Genomic DNA, 23755 nt, shown 5'->3' on the forward strand with positions numbered 1-23755 from the left:
AAAATTTAAAACCGATGAAACACAAAATATGGCCATTTTAAAAAGCCAAAATAGTTTAAATGATAGACTCATAACTTTATTTTTTAAATGTGCCTTCTTTTATAAACCTAGAAAAAAAAGGACACAGTTTATTTAAGGGGAATTTATTAAGCCTTCCTATGGCACAATGTACATCAACATGTATGATACACAAGGTTCTCCAGTTTATTCAAGGAGACATCCTCGGTTGAGTCACCTCAAGCTTGAGGTGTAATAAGACAACAGATACCAAGAAGCACATTTTAAATTAGGTTTCAAATTGACATTTACAATATGTGGTCAGTGTGTGTGTAGTCATTTACATCAACAGTAAAATGAAGCCAATAATACAGTAAAAACACACAAGCACCACAGTTTGGTGCTGTTCTATGTTCCTTAAACCAGAAAAGTTAAAATTACCAAAAATGTATGAACATGGTTTAATGCTGGCAAAAGTTAACATGTTAAGTGTTGTGCCCAAATTATAGCATATATATGGCTCTTTATTTTATCGTACTGTCCTACTGAGTATTCCCAAACAGGTCATCACTGTAAAAGAAATTACTTCTGGATGACTTGTTTAAGCAAAAGCTAAGTTATAGTAATCACTGCCCTGTCCAAAACTTTAGTTATCAAAGCAGAGCTGTTCTCTCTAGGGCCCAGGAGTACACGTTGTATATGAACAGGTAATGACGCAAAACAGTCACCAGATGTTATGCATAGAGCTCAACAAACATTAAACATAACTTTAACAAAACAAAACACATCTCCAAGAAAACAATTTCTTAGGTAACATAAAAGGTTTTCTATTCACAGTTGGATTCTCCCAAGTTGCTGGGGTGACACAAGCGCTGTATAAGTGCAAGTGCGAGTATATGAGTTTCAAAAAAGTGCTTTGTCCATTAACAAGTGATTGGCTATGTTACAGAAAGATTTACAACTTTTACAGAAATGATATGAAATCAACCATAAAAATAGAAAAAAGAAAATGTACAAAGATGATTGTAATTTTCTTGACTTGCTGAGATCTTGCAAATAGGACTTGCATGACAGTAATTGCAGTATTAGACATTTAGAGTTGATCTGTTTCTTCATTATAAGCGCATCCTTTCAGTACACTCAACTGGTTTTCTGTAGCAAGAAAATATATATATTTATATTTTTTATAAAATATAAAGTAAAAAAAGCAGCATATTTTTAAATCCAACTCAGAGCAAATATATTCAATGTGGGGACTTTGGTAAACAAAACGTATTGCTTAGGCATTTGTATGTACAGCATATGCAATGTTTTTTTTTCACATATTACAGCAAATCTATATTGAGACGGCCAAATAGGTTATGGGAGCCATACATTTATTTACTGTGCATGGGTCACAGCACCCACATCACAGGTAGAAACTGCATATGTACCTTAAGCTGCCAGCTGGATACTTCAGTTTTACTCAAAGTGATTTACATGATCTGTATTGTACACAGCAATGGATGTCCTTTATTCCACACAGGATCTATGCATACTGTAGTTTCATTGTTATTTTTAACAACAGTATTATATTTTTTGCTGCACAAAGGTTTCAAGCTTTATGATAATTCGTGCGGTACATTCCATCACTCTCATTGCCACCTCAGATGTGTATCTGTCATTGGGAATCTGTGGAAATGGCAGGAGATCAGGATAGCGAGTTCTCAGGCTGTCCACACCATATCCTTCCAGGATCTGAACATCATTGGCAAGGCCAGTTAACTGGGAGTTGTACTCCTCAACTTTTTGAGCCAGAGCAGTTGGTTTCACATCTTTGTCTGACTTTCCTCTGACTGCATAGTCAGCAGCTATCAGTGCAAGCTTTGTGGCCAGGTAGCATTTGAAACAAACCCACTCATTGGCATTTTTATGAAGATCATTCCGAGCAGCAGAGTAGTTCGCTCTTGCTTGTCTCAGCCACCTACGGGCTTCCACAGGATTTCCAACTGTCTTGAAAGTAGGGGGCACAAAGAAACGATGAGAGTGTGACGAACCGGCATAGCTTGTATGATTTTCCCTGAACTGTTGCCTTTCTGATTTGTGATTTGTTGCTTCTTGGTTCCATGATGAATAAAACCTTTGAAATGAGAACTTCTCTGACTGGAAGCGGGATGATGAGGAGTACGATCTCCTGGAAGCTCTGTCTGTATTTTGCTGATCAGCCAAAGACTGTTTCTCCATCCTGCTGATCTCGTTCTGTAAGTGCTTAAAGACTTCTGTGGCAACGTCCAGATTCTCTGCATTTTTGTCTGGATGCCACTTGAGATACAATCTGCGGATTATCTTCTTTCTCTCTGTCTCTGGAAGCTTCCAAGCTTGTTCAACTACTAAGGTCACTTCTTTCAGAATTTCAGGCAATGCATGAAGCTTGATCTTTTTTGGAGACTGCTTTTGAGGGGGGGGTCTGAGATTTTCCTTACCAGGAAAGATCGGAGGGATCATTCGTAGACCAGAGGGTCGACTGTTTGGGCTTGTAGGAGTTGATGGGGCACTAGTGTCCCGCACATGGGTACTTTCATCTTGTCTTGAGAATTTGTACAAGTCGAGGGAACTGACTATTTTGTACTCACTGTAACCAATGTCAATCTGGAAGCATTTTCCAAGGAAACTTGTGTTTTCCTCCTCTTCTCTTTCTACTTCTTGAACAATGATGGCATATGTGTAGGTCGGCTGGTAGGACCCATACATGTCTCCACCCTCAGAGTCTACAAGGTAACCCACATATTCTCCTGGATAAAATACATTCATGGGATCCATGAGGAGTGTGTGATGTATCTCAGCTGGTATGGGGGTTCCAGGGAGGGGCAGCTCAAGTTTTGAAGGCTCTGTTGAGTCATACTTAACTCCTAAGTTGTCCAGCTTCTCTGTGATTCTGTAGATGTCATTACAGCCTAGCATGGCAATCAGATAGGATGTGTCAGAAATCAAATTGTCTGTAGCAGACTTCAATGTCATTGCCAGTGCTAAGAGAAAATTAATGTCTTTGCTGTCTGAATGCTGGATGTAGAGGTGAATTACAGCTGTCCCATACCTCTTGAGGAAGGCAAGTGTTTCACTGCGGCTGTGTGGGATAGGGCTACATCCTTTCACTCTTAATGTTGTCTGAAGTTTCTCAAAACAAGAAACTTTCAATCCTTCACAAAGAGCTTTGCAGAGACGTATGGCTTTTTCCTCATTCACAAGGTATGCATTGTCATTCTCATGTTTCATTATTCTGATCAGTCCTGTGATGAACTGTTCTGATGACAGCAACAGCTGGAGGCGACCTTGAAGTGAGCAAAGAGCTCCAAACTGGCACATTTTTGGAGAATCCTCATCAAGTTGCTCTTCAAGAATGCTACTTAACAGTCTAGGCCTTAATTTTTGTGGAAGTAGCATGATCAGCTTTGTGTGGAAGGAGTGATCTTTGCCCAAATAGCACTGACTCATGTCTACAAGCATCTGAACTCCAACATTACCCTGAATTCTGCTCTTGTAGTGTGGGGCATCATCAAACACCAAGCTACTGGATTTTGCCAATCTGCCATCATGACTTGGCAGATAAAATATCAAATCTCTGAGACTCTCGAGATCTTTGCGAATTTCCACTGGATCATTATGGAGAGACTTGAACAATCCTGAAACAACCCTTTTCACAGTTCTCATTTCATTTGGGTCAAGCTGTTTGCCCTCTGAACTTCTGTAAATTCGCCACAGCACTTCAACATATTGTTTGGTTGACACAACGTCTTCTGTGCCAAGAAGTTTGAACAGTTGATGAAAGGTACCAAGTTCCAAAGGTAATTTGTACAAGTAGGGTTTGAAGTCAGATTCATTGTCCAAATTAATGACAACCTCTTCAGGTTTCAGCAATTTCCAGCCATCTTCAACCATGACAAAAGTAACCCCACGGAGATTGTAACGGAAATCTCTTTTGTCTGCATTGAGGAACTCGTAGGTGGACCTCAGAACTTTGTTCCTGGTTTTCACCATTTCATCATCTGGATTGGATATGTTGCAGATGTTCTTGCAGTTGCTTATGACTTTCTCCAACGGTGGATCCAAGTTGACGCCTAACACGTTCAGCACTTGGTCAAGTTGTTCCTGTCCAGTGAGAGTGCTCCCCTCCTGGTCCTTTATGCTTGATGGTGTAGCTTTCTCGGGTAGAATTGGGCAAGATGTCCAAAGCAAGTGAATAATATCTGTTTGCTTGAATTTTGGATTTACCTGAGACCCACTGAAACGAATCAGGGGAAGTGTGCCACTCATCTCTTGGTACTGCGAATGAAGCTTAATAAGTTCTTTGGGGGCTCTCTCAGGACACAGGAATGGTATCATTGAAAGTTCTTTGAGAAAAGTACCCTGGAACAGGTCCGTCCTCTCTTTGAAAATGTGGTTCAAGAGAACATCCACAATGGTTTGCACTTTTTCTTTGGTCCAGCTCTCTGTTTGGGCTTTGATGCTGACCTCTTTTGAAAACTGAAGAACTTGCTGCTGTGACACTTCATGCTTGAGACCAATATTTCTAAGAAAGGTTATCCATGAGGTGAGCAACAATGTCCCATTTTTGGGTTTTGACACTTGCTCAACTTTCTTAAAAAAGTCACTTGGTATGAATGACTTTGCAGGTAGCATAACCTCAAACACCTTCACTGTCTCATCATAGAAAAACTTGGTTGGTCTGAGTCTGTTTGAATAGTCATAGATGAACAACAGTCCCTCCAGTTTCTCATAGAGTTGATCCTTCATCTCGCATGATTCTTCCATTGACAAAAGTCTCTCCTTCAAGTAGACAATGTGTTCAACTTTGGCATCATAGGAAAGACTCTCAAACTTTGGCAGGAGATGTTGAAAGTAGATTTCTAAGTCATCAATTGGCATGCAGCCAAGGAAGGTGTACAGTTCTTTCAGCTGTGGACTGTCAGCAAGAAAGGAAAAGGAGGTTGTCTGAGCCCACTTGTCGATGTCTGCCATGGGAAGGCTTTTTGCAAGGACATAGTTTGCCCCATAGTTTGCAATGCTGATGTATCTCCCACTAACTGATTTAAAACATGGGAGGAGTTTTAGGCTCTGTGCATCCTCTTGTGTGAGGTTAGCTAGGTTGCAGTTGAAATACAACAGAAGAGCCTCAAAGTCCTTGTCAGTCAGGTTTGCTGCTTTAAATGCAGATGTTTGAATCATGTACTCTACAGCTTTTAGAACACTTGATGGATTTTCAATGTTAGCTGTGTGTTGTGCCAGAAGAGTCATGATGGGATTCTCTTTGACACAGATTTTGTTCACTGCAAGCTGAATGCACCCTGCCTTCATTAGGGTGTGAAAGACTTTGTCATTTTGGCCATGTGGAAATATGGCTATGTTCATCAAACTCAGAGGTAAAAGCACATCATGCTCAGGGACAACTATCTTTTCTCTTGCCATGAATTTGATTCCAGGTAACAAAGCCCAGTCTTTCAGAATGTCAAAGACTGTGTCGAAACTGGGTTTGATATCCATCTGATCCTCCTTAACAGCAATATTTTCGCTGATGAAGTTCCACACATTCTTCAGCCAAGATTCACTTGCAAAGGTGTCTCTCCACTTTACAGGGATCCTTGTTCGGTACTCTCTTGGAAGAACAGACCCCAGTAGGTCACCAAAGCAGCTAATGTCAAAGATCTTCACAGCTCCTTCTTTCAAAAGGATGTTGCTGTACCTGATGTACAATGTATTCATGAACATTTCTTTCCTTGATGAGATTAGCTCATGGTGTGATGTCAGGAACTTTGGTCTCTTGGAATCAAACACCTGTAGCATATTATCCATTGTTATCAACAGAGGCAAACCCTCAATTTTCACCTCATCAACTTCTATATCTTTGAAGCAGTAGTCGACTAGAAGCTTCAAGTTATGAATTAGCTTGTAGTTTGACTGTTGGAGGCGACAGGGGAGTTTTCCAACATGGCAAGATCCGTCAGGTGATGAGAAAGTGTGAAGAAAGTTTCGGACATCTGCTGGTGTCACATAACTGACTGGTATCCCTGCATCTTCCAAACACAAGTAGAGATTTGCTGTCTCGTCGCAGCTGTGAACCAGGTTGAAACCGATATCCAGAAGCAAGGTTTTCAGCCTGTAGACATTTTCTGCCACAGACTTCCTTGAGGTGATGTTGTACTCTATGTTTTTCAAGTGCTGAAGCTCATCTTGTAGCAGATTATCAAAAAAGGCTCTGCCTTTGTTTGCAGTGGATGTATTCACCCATGAAATGTAAATGACAGAGTGCATGTCAGAGTTGTCAGTGTGTGCTGCTCTGACTACAGGAAGAAGGCGCTTTAGGTCAGCATGGATACAGTTGTACACTGCTTTAACCAGGCAGTACCAATCTGGCTGTATATCAAGTCTGTTGACTGGGAAGAAGAACAGATATTTCCGCAGTGTATCTTTAACAACATGAAGCGGTGTTCCTTGAAGTACAGTCATGGTGGGATCAGGACCTGGGAAATATCGACGCTTAAGCTGAATCAGCAGTTCCACACAGGCAGGGGAAATGAGTGATGTCATCAAGTTGTTATTCCAGTCACTCCTTACCCCCACTCCATTGTCATCTCTCCATAGGTTTCTTCTCGCAGAGTCTAGGGCAAAATGCCCATTGACATGAAAAGGTAAGCCAGTCTCGAGTGAAAGGGGCAAAAAGCAGAAGGCTCTGTGAGGCTTTTTGTAGTTGTGGCTTACACATGCAGCTACCCCTCCACGTGGAAATAGAGTTATGTCCTCATTTTTGTGAGCTGAGACCACACTTTTTGAGACATTTTCAATGTTAGGGAAGCCAGATCGATTGCAGATCATCCATGAAGTCAAATTTCCATCAGTGTCCTCTATGTCCATTGCGTAGGTTATCTGTTGGACTGGGATAGCAGCGAGCTGCTTCTTTTTGGTCACACTATCAATGACTGAGGCATGAAACTGTTTGCGTTTTAGCCGATCACCATCTGTTATTTTGGCTGTCACAGAATATAGAACCTTTAGTTGTGCAGATGCACAATCAATTTCACAGATTGATATTTTCTCCATGTGGTTGAGGAACATCAAAAGCTCTGCACCATCAGTTTTTAGCTTATCCAGAAGGTTTTGCACCATTCTGTCTGATGCAGGGACAGAACTGATCTCTGATGTTTTTGCCATCTCAGTAGAGCGGATGGGGAATCTGAACATTGTGCTGCGTTCTAACTTAAAATGAGCTCCCAAGTAAAGATTTAGAACATCTGAAAACTGAGATCTGAAGTCAGAGTCCAAGTCTCTAAACATTCTTCCAGGACTCACAGATGTAGCCCCAGGTGCATACTGTGCATGTGGGTCAAAGATGCAAAGAATGTCATTGTTTGAGATGAAGGACGGGCAGTCAGTTATGTGATAAACAGAGTTGAATCCTATGCCGTACTGACCAGTTTTGCCTGGATTGGCCTCTTTTGTTCCTCTTCCGAGGTTCTGAATACCTCTGACATCATCCTCTGTGAAAGGCTGGTTGTTATATACACAGAGGGCAGGGCCTTGCATTGGGATCCATTTATCATCAAATATTCTGTCTGTGGGGTGTGTTCTTGAATCAAAAACAAAGTAAATTTCAGTGGCTTTGGCATCATCTGCATTTTGAAGCAGCTCTTTTAGCATTTCTTTTTCTGATGGATAAGCATTGAGAATGCTTTTAATTCTGCTTGTTAGTTTTTCTTTCTGTCCAAACTCACTCCCAAGTGTACTGAAGCACACATTGGAGGCATACCTTTCCAAGGCTTTGTGACGTTTTGGGACTGCTCCTAATTTTACAGCAACCTCTCTTGGAATATCCCCATGACAGTATTTCACAGAAGAGTCTCTGACTTTGATCCAAGGGCAGTCATTGTAGCATAGTGATTTTGATGGCTGCAGTGTCAGATGGGAGTCAGGTAACAGAATCCCACCAAAATTTGCTTGGCAGTATTCTTGGTTCTTGTCCCTTATCAAGCTCCATATTCCTTCACTAATAATTCTACGACACAACTGGAAGTTCTCCTCCGTGAGTGCCCTTCGCCCACATTCTTGCTTCACAGTTTCAAGGACTGCTGAGAAATCCTCGACTGTGAAGCTTGGCTGTACTCCAACATTTTCAAAGAGCTCACGACAGCTGTTCCTATATTTGTTAGGGAGCTGATAAAGATGTGGAGCTGCATCAAAGTTCAGGTGGAATGCAACTTTGGAGGGATTGACATATGTGTTCTCCACCAGGATGGAATTGAATGCTTTCAATTCCTCGGTTATTTGTCCTTTTGCATTCTCATCCTGTAGCATTTCCTCATGAAGAAACTTGTAACATGCATTTGTTATGTTTTCCTGATACAGTGTGACACCATCAAATGATTGAGACAGTTTCTTGAGTTGACTGATGACCAGTCCAACAGAGGGCTTCCTTATAAGACCCAGACAGTCTTTCACAGCCAATGACATTGCACCACAACCTTTGAAAGATGGAGAGTTCTCATTCAAGATTGGCTTCATCAGACACACTGTGTCCTGATGTTCAGTTGTGAAGAGTTCTTTAGCAGAGAACATTGTTGTTGGAGAAACATTGTTCCCATGCCATGGCAGTGAGAAGCCTGCAGGTCTTGTCAGGAATGGAAGGAACTTGATGTCCTGTAGTTTTTCTAAGAGCTCAGCTGCTCCTGGATCTCTCATCTTCAGTTTCTCGTCAATGAGACTGAGTAGTATACTGCTACGAAAGCATGCAGCTGTGTGATCATTTTCATTAAGATCAATAACAGATTGAGCACGTTCAATCATGTCTTCCCACGACAGATCATCTTTAACCATACCCAACTGCACTAGCTTCACTAAACACACAGGGTTTAGGTAGTCTTTAGAAGTTCCTTCAGGAAATCTTCCGTCATCAGTGTTGTAGAGCTTAGCAACTCTTCCTTCTGGGTGAATGAGTCTGGAAGGTAAAACCAGTTCCTTATTGGGGCTAGAGCAAGGGATACAAGGAGTAACCGTCAGAATGGATGCAAAATCTTCAAGTTTCTCATTCAAGACATAATGCATCAGTGGATCTCGAAGGTCTTTGTCAATTTCTTGGATGTGAGGAAAAAAGACATCTGAAAAGAACTGCTTCTCTGTCAGAGTGTTTTCCATCAACTTCCCTTTACATCCAGCATCATCGAATCCGTCCTTTACCCAGTCAGGCAGCTCAACAGCACAGAGGTTTTGTGAACCACTCTTCTTGAGGTATTTCAAGAATATCTTGAAAGCAGCAGGGCCAATGTCTGGCCTACAGAGTAAGGCATCATCAAGGAATCTGACGTACTTGATTGACACCCAGGTCTTGCCATCTGAGAAAACCTTTGCATGGTCACTGTCACCTCCTTTGGCTATTTCTTGGTAGACACCCTGGCTGATCAGTGTGAAGTCATCATGCACCTGACTTGGATCTGGCCATGCAGCATAATAGCTGTAGTTAAGTAGTTCTCCACTTTCAGCCATTGAACGTAGCATTGTGAGTGCTGCTAAATAGGCCTGGACAATGACATGTCTCATGAACACAGAATTCCACCGTCCTTTGGTGTCGGTCTTCCAGATCTCTTTGCGGTTGGAAGTCACAGCAAAACAGCCATTAATATGGACTGGTAAGCCTGTTTTTATTCTGAGAGGTAAGTAACAAAACACCTCTCCGATTGATGTGGCATTTGTTTTCACTGTCCATTTGCGATTCTCTTCCTCTGACAGCAGAACAGCCACTCCTCCACAGGGCACTAGTCCAAGTCTTTTTCCGCTATCACTGAGGGAAAACTTGAGTGCCTCAGTTACATCCATGCATGAGCAAATGAGCCAGTTTGTGACCTCGACTGCCTTTTGGGGCATTTCATCTGTGAGTCTTCTTGTCTGAACACCTTTAGCAGCCATCTCAAAGTACTGGTTAGGATCCTCCTCTGAACCTCTGAACAGTGGTGAGTGGAGGTCAACAATGCGTTTGAACACGTTATGAAACTCCTCCACCAAAACACGGATGATGCAACCAGACTTGGGAACATCAGCAGGTACTCTGTTGGTGCTTGCTACTTTCTTCATAACTTTGGCTGCAGATTTTAAGATACTTAGGGGTCCATATGAGGCTTTGGATGACCACACACTTTTGTTGATGGTGACAACATCTTGTGCTCCTGCTGGATTTGGTTCCTCATATTTCAGGTATTTCAAGACCATACTTCCAACATGCTGAGTAAATAGAATGAACCGATGGCCACATATGCTGAACTCATCAACCAGGGAATAGATGTCTGTGGTGTTGTAGTACAGACTACTGATTTCACTTAGTGAGGCTTCCTGCTCTGTTCTGAATGGGAGTCTGAACAGTGTACCATTGTATTTGTACGGGGAGTCCTGAGCTAGAGGAAGCTGGCAACTGAATACATTGATGAAAGGTTTGAACTGGTTGGGAAATTTTCTCAACCTTTTCTGTTGTTTGCTCCAGTTGATTTTGATCCCTGGATTAGACCTGTCTCTGATGTGTTTACTGATATGATTGATGTTTGGATCAAACATGATCATGAACTCTCTGCTCATTATGATGGGGATATCAGTGATGTGATAAACTGAGTTGAAGCCCAAGCCAAACTTCCCAACTTTGTCTGCTTCACATCTCTTCACTGATCCACCTAACCTTGTGATGTTCAGAAAGTCTGTGTCTGTGAATACAGAGTTGTTGAAAGACCACAAGGAGGGCCCATGACAAACAATCATGCCAGGGTCAAGCAGATTCTCTCGAATGTCAGTGTTTTTTCTCATGTCAATGAGGAAACTGCACTCTGTTGCACTTGCGTCATCAGCATTCTGGAGGAGCTCTTTAAAAATGTCAGCTACTGATGGATATTCCTCCAAGATGTTCTTTATTCTCACTGTTAGAGGTTCTCGTTGGCCTGATTGTTCAAAGCCAAGGTTCTCTGGGTTTATCAACCTTGTACTCAAACATGGCACCTTCATCCACTCGGCGGTTTTCATTGGGATATCATCATGGATTAATATAATAGGCTCTGATGCATCTTCAAGTAAGTCATTCAAATCATCAACCTTGATGTCACAGTAGGTGCATTCGTGAATGGGCTTCATTGCTAATTTGCTTGGGTCCTTGTAACATAGAATCGGCACATGCATGTTAGTGTCTACAGGTATCTGACTGTTGTACAGCCATCTCAGAATGTTGATCAAAAGGAGGATATCATGTTTGCTTTCTTCCTTGGAAATCTCTCCTTCACATCTTTGTCGGATGGTGCTGATGACTTCAAACACATGGCTTGGGACAACCTCTTCAACTGAACCACAAAACTTGAAAAGCTTGTGAAACTTCCTAATTGTCTTTGGCAGGGAATACAGATAAGGCTGCAAGTCTAGATCAGGGATAGGTTTTAGGACCGTCTGGCCAGGTGATGAGAATGTCTTCCCTGTCCACACCCAATCAAAAGGCAGTGATTTCATTGCTTCTCTAGCATCCTCAAGATGAGCCTGCATGAAACCATAAATCTCAAACAAGATCTGCTGGAATTGGTACCAATCTTCAGTGGTGAATGCTTGAGATTTATGCCAGTCATTCACTGCTTTCAGGTGCTGTAACACTTGATCCACCTGTGGCTCTACAGTTAGTTTCAGTGCCTTTTTCATACCTGCAGATGTGTGTTCAACCAGTGCTACTGCAGATCCTACAAGCACCGCATGGGATATGTCACACATCTCAGACAAAGAGCTGATATTGAGAGTATCTCCAACCCAAGCAAGGGATTTAGGATAAGTTAGAGGTCTATCTTTGCAGACAGGTACCCATTTCAGTTTTAGCAACAATGTCTGCGCTTCAGCTGATTTTACCAGCTTGGTTTGTCTGTTAAGGATTTGCAGAAGTGTTTTTGCCTTTTTGATTACTAAGTCCCACTCAGGTTCTTTGCTGCTTTGTAATTCTTCTATCTTCTTTGCCACTTTGAGTGCATCTTTTTCACTGAGCTGTACTTCATTTCTTAGTCCCAGCTGTCTGAGTGAATGAAGAATATCAGGCGAAGATGTGAATGTACTTGTGGGAAACCTGGTTTTCTCTTCTGTGTAGAACAGATTCTGTAGAATCTCTAGGTCAGGATCAAAAAGATCTGAGGCTTTGACTGACTTTCCACAAGGCAACTGGATAAATTTAAGAGCAGAAAGCCATCCAATTACAGATGAGTTTTCATTCTTGAGAAATGCCAGATGTTTAAGGGCCCAAAGCATGATTTGAGTTATCTCATCTGTTGTGTAGAACCCTCTCTCAATATCCTGAATAATTATCTTCAAACATTCTGTTGTTTTCACTTGTTCTACATTTAGCATCTTGATGAGGCGGATTGATTCCTCATCACAGGAACCCACAAGATTAACAGATAATTTCACATCTGGTGGATACTTGGCTCTGTGATGTAACGCTCTAGCTCCTCTCAGTGATGTAAATGCTGAGGTACCTTCAGTGCAGGTCCCAACTTTCTCAAAGATGGAAAGCTCAAGCATGGTATGTTTTTCCCTCTCTGTGATGTCAGACAGTCCTGCAAGAAACTTTCTCAGTGCAATTTTCTCTTTGACTGAGAAAGAAGACACTTGGCTTGACAATCGTTGTGTTGACAATCTATCCATAATTTGCAGAAGCAAACCAGGAGAGGAAGCATGGATATAATTCTTTAGCAGAGGGTGCTGCAAACATGAATCCATCTTTTTTATCACTACTCCTCCAAGCTTTTCCATGATGTCAAGAAGGTTTTCAGAAAGCGGTGTCTCTTCCTCACGCACAAGAATTATGGGGGATGGAGTTTTGAGACGTAGAAGCTTAACTGTGTCCATGCTTTCCTCAAGTGGCACAAGTGGGATCAAAGGCATGTCTTCAAAGGTACTTAGTTCATCAGGAAAATGTATGTAGAGATGCTTCCATATCATCTTTAGCCAGGAAATTGTAGGATGCTTCAGCTCTCTGTTTCCAGGCTCCCATTGGACAATGAAGTCTCTAGTTGGCCAGGCTGTTGATAGGATATCCTTGATGAGTCGAGCTGATCGTTCAGGGTTCAGCACTTGTAGCTGAGTGCAGGGTCTTCCTGTTGAAATAACAGAGAAAAATGTAATTAACCTCAGTTATTATTATAAAAGTTGCTGTCAAAGCTGACTAAGTTAGGTTTGTTATTATTTAACAATGCAGCAGTCTGAGGATGAAAGCAGTCAGAGAATGAAAGATTTCTCTAACTCACTGAGTTATGACATGGTGCAATACGCTTTTTCTCAGGATAGATGTCAAGTCAGAAACAGTTTTTCAGAATTCAACATAAAACCATCCTACTTTGGGCTGTCACTGGTATTCAATTTGTTACAATTTTAAAACAAGAAAAACATTGTATCTGTTTTGGAAATAACTGTCAAAATTGTCTTAACAATCCAACAAAATCAGTTTCTAAATACATTAAACAGCAACACTGGACAACGGCTTCATTTTAAAATTATTTTGTTAAAAAAAAACGAAAAATAATTAGTATATGCATACTCAACATTTAAGACTTAAAGCAATATTGCAGCACATATTGCAAACACTTGCACAAACCATGTACACACACAAAACACACGCACACACAATTTGTTAAATTTGTAGTAGAATCCTGTCAATCTTGAACCCATTCTTATCATTTAATCATTACTATTTAATGTAAATGTACCATTTAAAAACACTAGTAACTAGTAAAACACTGCAAGGCAGAAAGTGCAAAACTACAGGTAACCTGTATAAATAAGTTTGAATGATGATGAGTGAATGTTTTTTACTTACAGACAGAAACAAAACATGTTCTCTGACTGCTGTTACCATGGTGCTCATTTACAGTCATGCATTAGTTAAGGTTAATAGTAAAAAGGTTAAAAACTTAACACACTTTAAAATACCTACCTGAGCAACCCCAAAGATATTGTTGCACTGTAATTAAAGTGACACATTTTTAGAGTTCTGGGATGAATTTTAGATTTACTTTCTCTGTCTTATTTGAATTAAAACAAAAACAAAAAAAAACCTTTTAAGATCTATACACATAGGCATTTTCACAGTAGAAATATTGACTTGTCTTACTCAGTAAAACACACACAAGTAACTAATAACAATAATGATGGCTGTGTTCAAAGTCTTTTAGCATCAGCATATAATGAGTAATTGTTCCACGCTGTCTCAACCTAATGCACAGTTTGGAAAAATAGTTTTTGCTGAGAGTGAAAAAGAGAGTAAGACAGGGTTGGAGAGGGGGAGGTCAGGTGATGTCGGAGGATCTGAGTAACTACAAAGTGGTACTGCAACATCATTAACGGGTGGGGCCAGAATGCGCAGCAGAGTAAAGATATCTAACAGATGTAAGGATGCTACTGAAAGCTCAGCTACTGTATAGACACTGTATAAATTAATGTACAAAATGAATACTGTAGAATTCAACATCCAAATTAAAATAAATAGGAATCCACATTGTTGTAGATATGTTAAATTACCATACTATCTGTGTCTTTCATATTGGGTTTATAGGACAAATGTGTTACTCAGCATATTTCCTCTGCCCTTGCTCACTGCCGCCTTCTTGTCATAATCATGGCTGAGTATGGCAGTGAGTGCACTCAGGATCTGATCTCATGGATCGAGTGGAATGTGTGGCACAAAAACAACTCTTCTATGAATCATCATGCCCACTCTCTCTTTCCCTTTCTGTTCTCCTAAATTATCTATCAGCAGCACCAGATTTAATGCTCCTGCTGGCACCACAAGAGAGTAAGCTGACCCAGCATTACTACAACATGGCTGAACCCACATAACCCACAGTCATCACTGGGCAAGATTTTTTTGCTTTACTGTCAGATCCTGTTAAGATTACAAATAAATTGGTTTTAAAATAATTTACATAATAAATGTATCCTGGTCACTGATTGGAACCTAGGATATTTATACATACATGTAGGTGGAAGAGATTACATGTATATTAAATATCTTACATTACCTCTGCTTTTGGCGGCTTTCTTCAGACTGTCCATTACTGAAGGTTTAAGGCTCTCCAATATGAACCGACCCTCAAGTCCTGGATACAGAGACCTTGGGACAAATCAAAAGAAAAAAAGCGGTGAGGAATTTTACACATATAATTCTACATGTGTTTTAATGTTTAATTTACATATGCAAGGCTTGATAGTCATCGATCTATTCATTTTAATCCAAATAAACCAGTAAAATAAAAGGACAATGCTATATAGCTGAGCAAAAATAATATATCTGGATGAAGTTTGTGTAAAAGACAAATACATTCCTCTAAATACTGAAAGATACACTGAGGGCCAAATTCTTTTAATTTGTGTTTGTGTTGTTTTTTTTCAAAGGCAGAAGCAAAGCCAGAAGCTAATCAGCCACAACCTGTCTTAATATGGCAAACTCAACCTCCAGGCTGGTTAGATATGGCCCAAAATACTAAATATTTCAATAAATAACTGCTTTGCCAATGAAAAAAAACCTGTCAGTTCATTTCAGGAAAATATACTATTTTGTACTGATTCCACATATTACAATAATTCTTTTTAGTATAAAAATAAACCTACATTAAGGGGAGACTAAAGGTGACTTATACAAGAATTGCAACAGTTTGTCACTATTTCACTTAATCTCTACCTGGGGTATTCTTCAGAGGCAATGTAAATGGCATCCTTTTCACTGACAGAAGATGAAAACGCTGTAAATGTGTCATCTTGCAGTGGCAGGAGCTCCAGTCCAATCAGGTCACTGTAATTGACGTCGCTAAGCACAAACTCTAGCAGCTGCAGCTTCTCCTGTGAGGAACCTTTGTGTTTGTACTTTCTGATCACCTGCCGCAACAAAGATGGCGTCACCTTCTTCACTTCAGTGGATTCAGTCATGTAGGCAGTCAAGACAAAGTCCACGGCAACAGGCACCTTTGCCACCTGCATTCCTGAGCTTTGGAGGTAGTTGATCACAGTCTCTGAAATGTCCTCATCCGTGTCCAGTTCTGAAAACACAGCCTGGTCCACCTGGATCCAGCTCTCACTGAGGGAATAGATGACTTCCTGCTGCAGCAAGTCATGAAAGAGTGGCTGGAGGATAGGTTTCCAGCGGGACTTGACCTGCTTGGGGTCTGGCCAGGCCTCATAAGTCCCTGCAGGGGACAATGGAAAGTCTTGGTCCTTTTTTGTTTGTACCCTTTTGATAGCCTCAGTGATGAGCATGAAGTAAGCTTTAGGGATGACGGTGATTATAAGCAGCTCATTCCACAAGGCTGCCGGGTCCCTCCACTGGTCCACTTCCCGCCACTTGATACTCCTACGGTTGTCTGTGAGGCCGAAGAAGCCACTGACATGAACTGGAAGCCCTGTCTCGCTCTCCTCCCCGGGGGGAAGGGGAAGGAAGCAAAAAGCTCGCCCTGAGAAACCAGATGTGGCACCTTTTTCTTCTTTGTTATTTAGAGTAAGAGGCAGAGCAATGCCAATGGTGGGCATGAATTTCAAATCATCTGCCAGAGAGTCCAACTCAACACACATTCCTCTGCCCCCAACTCCGTTACAAACCAGCCACGTCATCCTCTGAGTCTCTTTAGCTGTTTCATCCTGAGTCTCTATGTTGACCTGGTAAGTGACGCATGTGATGGTGGAACTGGGCACACCGTTGCTGTAGCTGTCTATAGCCTGACCCAGTGTCTTCACTGCATTCGGTCTTTCTAACTTATCATCAGTATTCTCTGTTGCTGTAACCTGAAACAACATGCGTTCTGTACCATCAGATTCACGCACATGCAAGGAGATCTTCTGAACACTCTTGAGGAAGAGGAGCACTGTGTCTGCATCTGCTTTGAAAGACTCAAAGAGCTCCAAAACCTTTTCTTTGTTGTAAATGTTGCCACTGAGCTGGGAGGGTATCAGACGCAGCGGGAAGCGGAACAATGTTCCAGGAAAGCTGCCATCCTTAATGGTTTTCTCCGAGCTCCCAAACATCCCAATGTAGGGAGCAAACTGGTCAGCCAGTTCTGTGATCTCCTTAATGTCCTTTTTCAAGTTCCAACACTGTCCAGACTCATGCACTCCGAACAGGGTCTGATGAGGGTCCAGCATGGCAATCTGGTCTCCACTGAATATACTGGGAACATCTAAACATTGAGAAGAAAAACATAAAAACTATACATTAAAACTTAAACATGTTAATTCTATAGTGTAATAAATAGAGGTGTTTCAATTTAGAGCTTCAATGATTATCATTATCAAGTCAGTTCCAACTGAGTTTTTACTGCTTTTTGTGTGTTATATCATTGTAAACTAAATATCTTTGGATTTTGGACTGTCCATCATCTTGGACTCCCTTTATTTGACGGGTCAACTCAAGATAGACAGGAAAGGGGGAGAGAAAGAGGAGACGACATGCAGCAAAGGGCCACAGGTCGGACTCGAACCCATGGCCGTTGCAAAAAGCACTCAGCCTTGGTTCATGGTGCGCTACCCCTACTAGCTGAGCTACCAGGGTGCTCTTTTTGATTCTGATGTACAGTTCAAATTAGTCATTTACAGTTCTTAGTTTCTGAAAACCACATGAGGAAATAGGCTATACTGTAAGTGGGCATTCAATAACAGAAATTATAATTAGCATTTCAAGACAGTCCTCACCTGTAACATGGTACACAGAATTGAAGCCAATCCCAAATCGCCCAACTTTCAAAGGGTCCTCTCTCTTCCTGCTCCTCGCAATTTCCTGAATCCCATTCCAGTCTTCCACAGTGAACACGGCATCGTTATAGACATACAATGCCGTACCTGCAATGCAGTGAGTTAAAACCACGTCAGTATGAAAGTAAAGACAATCTAAAAATACATATATGGTAAAGGTACAGTGCAATAATGTATTATTTCAATAATCCCTGTATTTGTGTTTTCCCCGTTCACAGGGAGGTCAAAGCAGAGGATCAGCTACAGAACACCTGCTTAATGATTCTTAAGCAGGACAGATTCTTGCCAACACAAGGACTTGAACCTATGCCCTCCAGTTAAAGTTAAAAGAGTATCACTGATCACGGGCCTATCCTGGGGGTGCTTAATTGTTTACTGTAACTCCTCACCTTGATGCTGAGCCATGTCAGGTGACCATAGCGACTCCACCCCATACTCTGTCTCATCGTACATGAACTTGACTTCTGTGGCTCCAGCATCCTCAGCATTTTGAATCAACTCCTTCCAAATAAAACAAATACATACATTTATGAAGGCAGGGCCTTTATTGTGGTTTAAAGAAATGTAATGTGCATACTGTCTCAAGCTCTTATCCAAAAAGCCTTACAGTAAAATGAGCACATTATTAGAGTGGATGGCCCATGTGGGACCCTGGCAGTGTTGCTACCATGTATGGTAATATAGCTGGTGCCAGCAAGCAAAGCCAAAATAAAACTATGCCTTTGTTTTTGTGCAAGCTTGACATATTTTATCACTCCAAACCCCATGACATCTGTGTTACTGACTGTAGCCTTTGTCTGGGAGAAATATCAACCACCACAGCCTGTTAGGCAATTGTACCAAGAATAAAAACTAGATCATTTTTCAGTGTTTTAGGAGATTTTATGGAGCCAACATCCACATAAAATGATGCTAAATGTACTTAATGTCTTAAAATGTAAAATAATAATGTAACATGACACTTACTTTCAAAATCTGTCCACCTTCAGGGTATCTCCTCAGAATATCTTTTAGAAAATCAACTAGCGGTGGTGTAGTCTGTCCAAACCTCCCTGTAAAAGCCAAACTGGGTAAGTCTTACTGTTGTAAGAATTTGTTATTATGCAGAGATATGGTGGTTTCAGTCCTACCTCCTCCTTTAAGGCCTCTTCCCTCCAGCGTGACAGATACTTCTGGGCTTCCAACAGGCACCAAGGTCCTGATCTGCACACTGTCATCCAGCTAGGAAGGTAGGATGTGGAGACAACACATAATTTAACATACAACAAAAATGTGTTTTATTGAGGAAAACAATGAATTTGAATGGTTTGGTCTGTTATATAGAGACACTGATGTCTTGTGGAAATGTGCAGAAATGTTATCAAGTATTAATACAACAAGACAACATTCAATACAAAGCTCTTTAATTAATCAAATCAATTGCTTCCAGAGAGTATAACTAACTGCTCTGTAATGTGTCAGTACAAAACATTTTATTGTGAAATGAAAATGTGAATGATGAAAATCATACTTCTGTCATAAATTCTATTTTATTTCTCAATGTGCTCATAAAACAGTTTGAAAGCAAACTACAAAGTGTCATTTTTATGACAACTATTAACAGACTTCATTAAGGTTAATGTATCATCAGTCTCTCACTCCAGCTCTTTTGGGCTGTATTATTACACACATTAGTGTGATAGACAGTCTTTTCTTGGTGCAATTTTCAGAATCAATGCAGCAGGGAGCCAGAGTTGGTACCAGGCCTGATACTGCTGCTCCTGCTGTTTGAGGCTTTTCAAGGTGACACTGTGACCCACTGTACTCAGCAGTCTTTGCTGTCTGGCAAAATGAGCTCTGCATAAGCATAATTCTCTGTCATCATCCTCATCAGGGTCACTGCACCGTTCAATAATCATTTGTATAGTTTAGGATGATGGGATTTAAGTCTTTAATGTCATATTAATACTTAATATGGGAAACAAAGAGCTTATAAGCTACAGCAATCACACTTCCTTCACTATGAGGACTATGTGGGTTAAATTCTGTCTTGTTATTAATGAGTGTACCGAAACATACATACCCAGAATCATAATTCATCATAATTTAATATTTAAATGTATATATGTTGTACATTTTCCTCTCCTAACAAGGATGTATATGTGCCTGTATAATAGTTTTAAGTGTTTTTCCTCATTTGGTTTCTGGACTGAAGGTTTTATTTCATTTAAGAGCACCCATAGACAGGCATTTACAATGACGAATGCTTTGGAAACTCACAGAGAACAAGCTAAACTTGCCTTTCAGTTTCTCCTAATGCCACTCCCAAGCTAAGTACAGTGTCTGGCAGAGAGCCTCCACCAGCAGACTGCTGCACATTTTAATTGCATCAGGCAGAATACGAATGGAACTTGTAATCTAGACTGTTATCTGGAGGGCACAATGGAAAATTATTTCTTCTTTTCGACGAAACAGTTCACATTATATGATACTCAGAACAGAATTAAGACCTAAATATTCCTTTTATTTAATTATTTTTATTTACTCTTGAATTGTAGGACCTGACCTTGTGTGTGTATGTGGTATTAGTTTGTAGGTGTGGCTTGTGGCTAATTTCTGCGTATGAGATCAGGGGGGGCTTCCGAGCACTGACCACCACCTGGTGCTTTCCATCAGCTGATCCCCAGGGCAGGGAATCAGCTCCAGTCATGCTGGACCATACCCTGACCCAACCATCACACACTACCAGACAGAACACTGTAGAAGTAACTAATTTATCAAATTAATATCAGATTTGTTATGGCACGGAAGATAATTAGCAATCCTAAAACTGTGTAAGATATATACAACTGTATAATGTATCTATAAAACTACATCCTTTCAGGGTAGAAGAGATAATATTGAGAATTACTCTGTAGAGGTACAATAGCTTTTGTTTAATACAGCATCTGTATGTGAAATATATAGTTTTATATGCTAAGGATGCAGTAAGTAAATTATTGCATTTTGTTCTATACAGTGTAAGGATGAGTTGCCTAGTCATGTTGCCCACAGGATGAGTCAGATTATTTGACTGCAGTCACCCGAGCTGATAATGTGTTTAGGACCACTGCATTACTCTGTAGGACTCCAACACAAGCCCACACAGAAGATAAGATAAGATAAAATAAGATAAAATAAGATAAGATAAAGATAAGATAAAGATAAGATAAAGATAAGATAAGATAAGATAAGATAAAGATAAGATAAGATAAGATAAGATAAGATGGGATGAATGTGTTTAAATCAGTCATAGACTCAATTACAAAACAAAAAGGATTCAATTAATTGTTCACAGCAGCAAACAAATTAAACCTGTGGGGGAAACTTGGCTCACAAGTTCTCAACAATGAAGCCACTGTTAATAGTTTAGGTCAGTTTCTCGTCATTTGTTCTGCAGCTTTGGCACAGGGTCAGTAAAACAGATCTGTTTTCTGCTGCTGGCAATTATCTACCATCAAAGAAAGAAACCTCAGTTATTCCTTTTATGTTTCTGTAATGTTGTTGGTGAAATGTGACAGAACCACAGAACAGCAAACAAGCTAAATAAGCTGAAAAACACGCACTCTAATATTTCTGTGACTGAAAAGAGTTCAGCAAAGCCTCCCAGTACATAAGGAAGCAATGAACTAGCAACCCAAAAATGAGAAACATTTCAAACATTAGCCTCACACACATGCCGTGTATGAACACAATGAATGGATAATCATTTTGCTATCCGTATTGGGTATGCCATTCCTCCCTGTAAAAAGTACAAACTACACATTTTGGTATGTTACTATGTATATTTACTTTGCTTTTATAAGAAAAAAAACATACCACTCTCCCATTGTGAGTCAGCCGTTGCTCTTTGATAGGCAGGTTTGTCTCCTCGTAGAGCAACTGTTTGACATCTTGAACAGATGTGACGGGAGAAACCTGGTAGGACCTCAGGCCAAAGTACTCATGACGAACTGTCACCCATGGCAACCTAAAACATACACATTTTAAGACTTTGAATATGTCTTCTATTTTGCCTTTATTTGACTGTGACAGTGGAGACACAGACAGGAAACAAAGAGAAAGAGGAGTATGAAATGCAACAAAGTTCCCCTAGCCATAACTGAACAGTGGATGCTGTAGTTATATGATATGTGTTTACAATCCCACAGATGGAGTTATCTGTGCATGTACAATATATATATATATTTTTTAATGGATCTATCTAAAATAAAATCTATGGATTTATTTATTTTTGTCATTATTTGCAGCACTCCATTATGCATGCACTGACAACACTACATAGTCACTGTAGAGATGAGGAGGTGTATAATTGGATCTTGACTCTATAGGACAGGAGAGTCTTGCTTACAGTCGTTATTGATTGAAGTTTAGGTTAGGAAGAAACACGATACCTCACCATCATCTGTTAATGGTCCATTAGTGCCATTTAGACATCTGTGCTCTAGATTTGGATTTAAAGATCAGTATACCTTCATGTACAGCCTGCAGCCTTAATGCACCACAGCGCTGCAGGGTGATATAAAATCCTCAAAAAAGTGATTGACCCCATCCTCAAGAGAACTGTGCTGTTTCCCATCCATATGCCTTCTACCTCTGTTTTTTAGGTGCCTATTTAAAGGAAGAAACATGGGGTGTTTTACTTATGTAAGGCAAACATAAGTGAGCCTGTCAACACGTTAAGAGCAATAAAGCAAACTATTCTTGCTTGTTCAGCAGCAGCAGCAGGGCACTGGATCCTTGCAGCCACACTGGTGCGTTCACTGGCGCTGGAGTGGGTGTGGCATCCAGCACAGGATGGCTGAAAAGACCCTCAGCCCATACTAAACCACACTGAACAGTGGGACCTGCTTATGTAAGACACACACTCAGTGCAGTAGTGAGCCTGGAAAGTGTTGTTATTCCTTCCATCTCTTGTGTTTGTCAGTCAGTTGTGAAGGACCCGGACATTAACAGTCGGTGCAGTGTGTTGCAGGGAGGGCCCCTATCAGCTGCTAACATCCAATATGCTGCTAATGTTGCCAGGAATCTATTTCACAGCACGCATTAAACTTACCACGGGTCGGGATAGTTGGCCATCTCGTTGCTGCTAGGTGTCCCGGCACACACACACTCATTGGACTATCTTCTGCACTGAGCGCAGGAATACACCCGGAATACGGCTGTGGCAAAACAAGAAAACCGTTATTTAACGTAACCTCAAAACACCTGCTCTGCTCTACGTAACAACACCCGTCACAACGACACTCATAAAATCAATGTGTTGCTGTGGTTGTAGCTAAGAGGCTTTCTTTGAACCGTGTATGGTCGCTGCCGGGTGATTTGTTTTTAGCCTCTTTAGGATCGTTATCCCGACAGACAAACCCCCACTCACTTGAATGTGCCCGCTGCGCGCCGCTAACGGTCCTCTGGCAGTACATTTCACAGGAGACAATAACAACAACAACAATAGCAAGTGACATGGTCAGTTCCCTCCATCAACATAGTGACTCCTTCAAAGGCGATGTTCTAATAATATGAATTACACTGCGAGTGGGAGCGAGAGGATTCACTCCCGGTTACTTCCGCGTCGTCTTAAATCCCGTCGGGTCTTTGGACGCTGCAGTCTCATCTAACTGACCTCTTGTCTTTCCCCCGGGTGTCACTACAGGTGTATTATATAATTACTCAATATATGTTGTCGTATTTCATAAGCCTCTGCTACTTCTATAACACTAATACACACTGGTGAGAAACAATTTTGCTTTGCACATGCGTAGTAGCTTACTTGTGTTCTCATTCTTTTATAGCATTAACTGTTGCCTACTTTATCAAACTAACTGTATTTTATCTCTTCTGTATTACTGTAAATATGTGCAGCCTACATGGTGTGAGTTTATGTTCAGTTAGCTTACAGTCTGCAGAGACTATGGAGAATGAAAGAGATCTCACTCTGTGCATATACTCGGCCCAGTGTCCCCAAAGTAAAACTATTGATATTTTGCAT

At 40.8% G+C, this 23755-nt stretch overlaps 1 protein-coding gene across 1 annotated transcript; it reads right to left on the bottom strand.

Moving 5' to 3' along the window:
* Positions 1-142: 142 nt before the first annotated feature.
* sacs (sacsin molecular chaperone) lies at positions 143-23285 on the bottom strand. The gene is made up of 11 exons (XM_035679545.1): positions 23144-23285; positions 22826-22931; positions 21589-21739; positions 18882-18972; positions 18718-18803; positions 18141-18252; positions 17692-17838; positions 15695-17180; positions 15036-15127; positions 13952-13978; positions 143-13115 (listed from the first exon to the last, which is right to left on the bottom strand). The coding sequence occupies exons 2-11, from the start codon at positions 22846-22848 to the stop codon at positions 1567-1569; spliced, it is 13764 nt and encodes a 4587-aa protein (XP_035535438.1). The 5' UTR covers positions 22849-22931; positions 23144-23285; the 3' UTR covers positions 143-1566.
* Positions 23286-23755: the final 470 nt, after the last annotated feature.

This window comes from Morone saxatilis, unplaced genomic scaffold, assembly GCF_004916995.1.
Source record: "Morone saxatilis isolate NCDOM2014 unplaced genomic scaffold, NCSU_SB_2.0 Contig8, whole genome shotgun sequence".
Taxonomy (NCBI): domain Eukaryota; kingdom Metazoa; phylum Chordata; class Actinopteri; family Moronidae; genus Morone; species Morone saxatilis.

Coding starts and splice junctions, on each gene's coding strand:
- sacs (XM_035679545.1), bottom strand. CDS start 22,848: ATGGCCAACTATCCCGACCCGTG. Junction 18,973..21,588: donor TGACTCACAATGGGAGAGTG/GTATGTTTTTTT, acceptor CTACCTTCCTAG/CTGGATGACAGTGTGCAGAT. Junction 17,181..17,691: donor TTCTGTGTACCATGTTACAG/GTGAGGACTGTC, acceptor CTCAATGTTTAG/ATGTTCCCAGTATATTCAGT.